Genomic DNA, 1,895 nt, shown 5'->3' with positions numbered 1-1,895 from the left:
GTGTGAGTGCGTGTGTGTGTGTGTGTGTGTGTGTATGTGGGTGTGTATTACTAAAGGAAACACTTAATTATTGACCTTCTGACCCCGCCCCCCCAGAGGGTATCGTTCCCCTGTATGCACAGTATGTGGGGCCGGTTGTATATATATATATGTACATGTGTGTGTGTGTGTGTGTATGTGTGCGTGTGTGTGTGTGTATGTTATTGTGTATTACAACAGACACCTTCATTGACCTTGTGACCCCCCCTTTCCACCCAGGGGGTATCGTTCCCCTGTATGCACAGCATGTGGGGCCGCTGGGCTCCCGCCATGGAGAGAACCAGGCTGGCTTCTTTCACTTATGCAGGTAAACTCACGTTGTTGTTGCTGCTGTTGCGGTTGTCACTGTTTTTGTTGAAGCAGCTGTTTGATTTTTTTTAGCTGTAAATGGCGAAGGAGTAATTTAATATTATAATATGTGAATGTGTTAACTCGTACATATTTATGTTATAACTGTAGCTATAACTATAATATGTCAATTCACCTCACCTCATATCGCCTCACCTCACCTCACCTCACCTCACCTCACCTCATCTTTTCTCATCTCACCTCATCTCATCTCACCTCACCTCACCTCACCTCATCTCACCTCATTTTACCTCACCTCACTTCACCTTACCTCACCTCACCTCACCTCAGATCCCCTCACCTCACCTCATCTCATCTCACCTCACCTCACCTCACCTCACCTCATCTCATCTCTTCTCATCTCATCTCTTCTCATCTCATCTCTTCTCATCTCACCTCATCTCACCTCACCTCACCTCACCTCACCTCACCTCACCTCACCTCACCTCACCTCATCTCTTCTCATCTCATCTCACCTCACCTCATCTCACCTCACCTCACCTCACCTCCCCTCACCTCACCTCACCTCATCTCATCTCACCTCACCTCACCTCACCTCCCCTCACCTCACCTCATCTCATCTCATCTCCTCTCATCCAGGTACAACCGTCGGTAACGTCATCACGTACATCGTCTCAGGGCTCCTGTGTGTCTACGGCTTCGACAACGGATGGGCCTCCATATTTTACCTCACAGGTTCTTCTTGTTTCTTAACCCCTTGTTTCTTGTTGTAGTAACTTGAGCAACGGATAAGACCAGCAGTTAATTATTATTATAACTGCTCATTGGTGTCATTAGTGTTTGTATCGACAGATTTTCGTTTAAAAAAAATTTATTACTAGATCTACTATGATATCCTTCCCGTTTAGTTTTGGAAAAAAAGTAGAAATAACGTACTGAAATCTTAAGACCTGAATAGTTGAACCGTAGGATTTCTTCTTGCTTTACCTGTGTTTTGTTTGGGGTTTGTTCTACGGGGAGTGGGGTGGGGGTTTTTTGCTTCTTTTGTTGTTATTGTTGTTGTTGTTGTTGTTGTTGTTGTTTGTTTGTTTGTTTGTTTGTGTTGGTTTGGTTTTGTTTGGGGTTTGTTCTTGTTTGGTTGGGTTTTTTTGGGGGTGACGGCTTTAGCTGTGCCTGGCATGGCAAACTCGGGTCAAGAGGGACTGGTTGCAAATGGAGACTGCGGTAGTGGGGTATAACGTATTGCCTTGTGCACAAAAAGGCGTCAGTTCGATTCTTTCAAGTGAAACATATTTTTTCTGCCCTGTAATATATATATTACCGAGGGTTCAATTTAAGAAACTCGTATACCACAGTTTCTAATATAGACTTTTCACTTTTCTATGGCCGCAGAATTTCTCCGTCACTTATCATCTTTTCGATGTGGGGATCGGACTGTAAATAAGATCTTGGGAACTGACGATGTACTTGTATAGACATTGTATAATTATTATATGTATGTATGTATGTATGTATGTATGTATGTATGTATGTATGTATGTATGTAT

General features: G+C 43.4%; 1 protein-coding gene across 1 annotated transcript in view; it reads left to right on the top strand.

Moving 5' to 3' along the window:
* Positions 1-1,895, top strand: part of LOC101849492 (sialin) — a gene marked incomplete in the record, with an annotated part of 22,155 nt that overhangs the window by 10,061 nt on the left and 10,199 nt on the right. The window contains 2 exon segments of the mRNA XM_005107731.3: positions 248-346; positions 988-1,083. Of these exon segments, the coding sequence (XP_005107788.3) occupies positions 248-346; positions 988-1,083 (195 nt within the window).

Source organism: Aplysia californica, unplaced genomic scaffold, assembly GCF_000002075.1.
Source record: "Aplysia californica isolate F4 #8 unplaced genomic scaffold, AplCal3.0 scaffold00626, whole genome shotgun sequence".
In the NCBI taxonomy this organism is placed as follows: domain Eukaryota; kingdom Metazoa; phylum Mollusca; class Gastropoda; order Aplysiida; family Aplysiidae; genus Aplysia; species Aplysia californica.
This window is presented reverse-complemented; position numbering and strand designations above follow the sequence as displayed.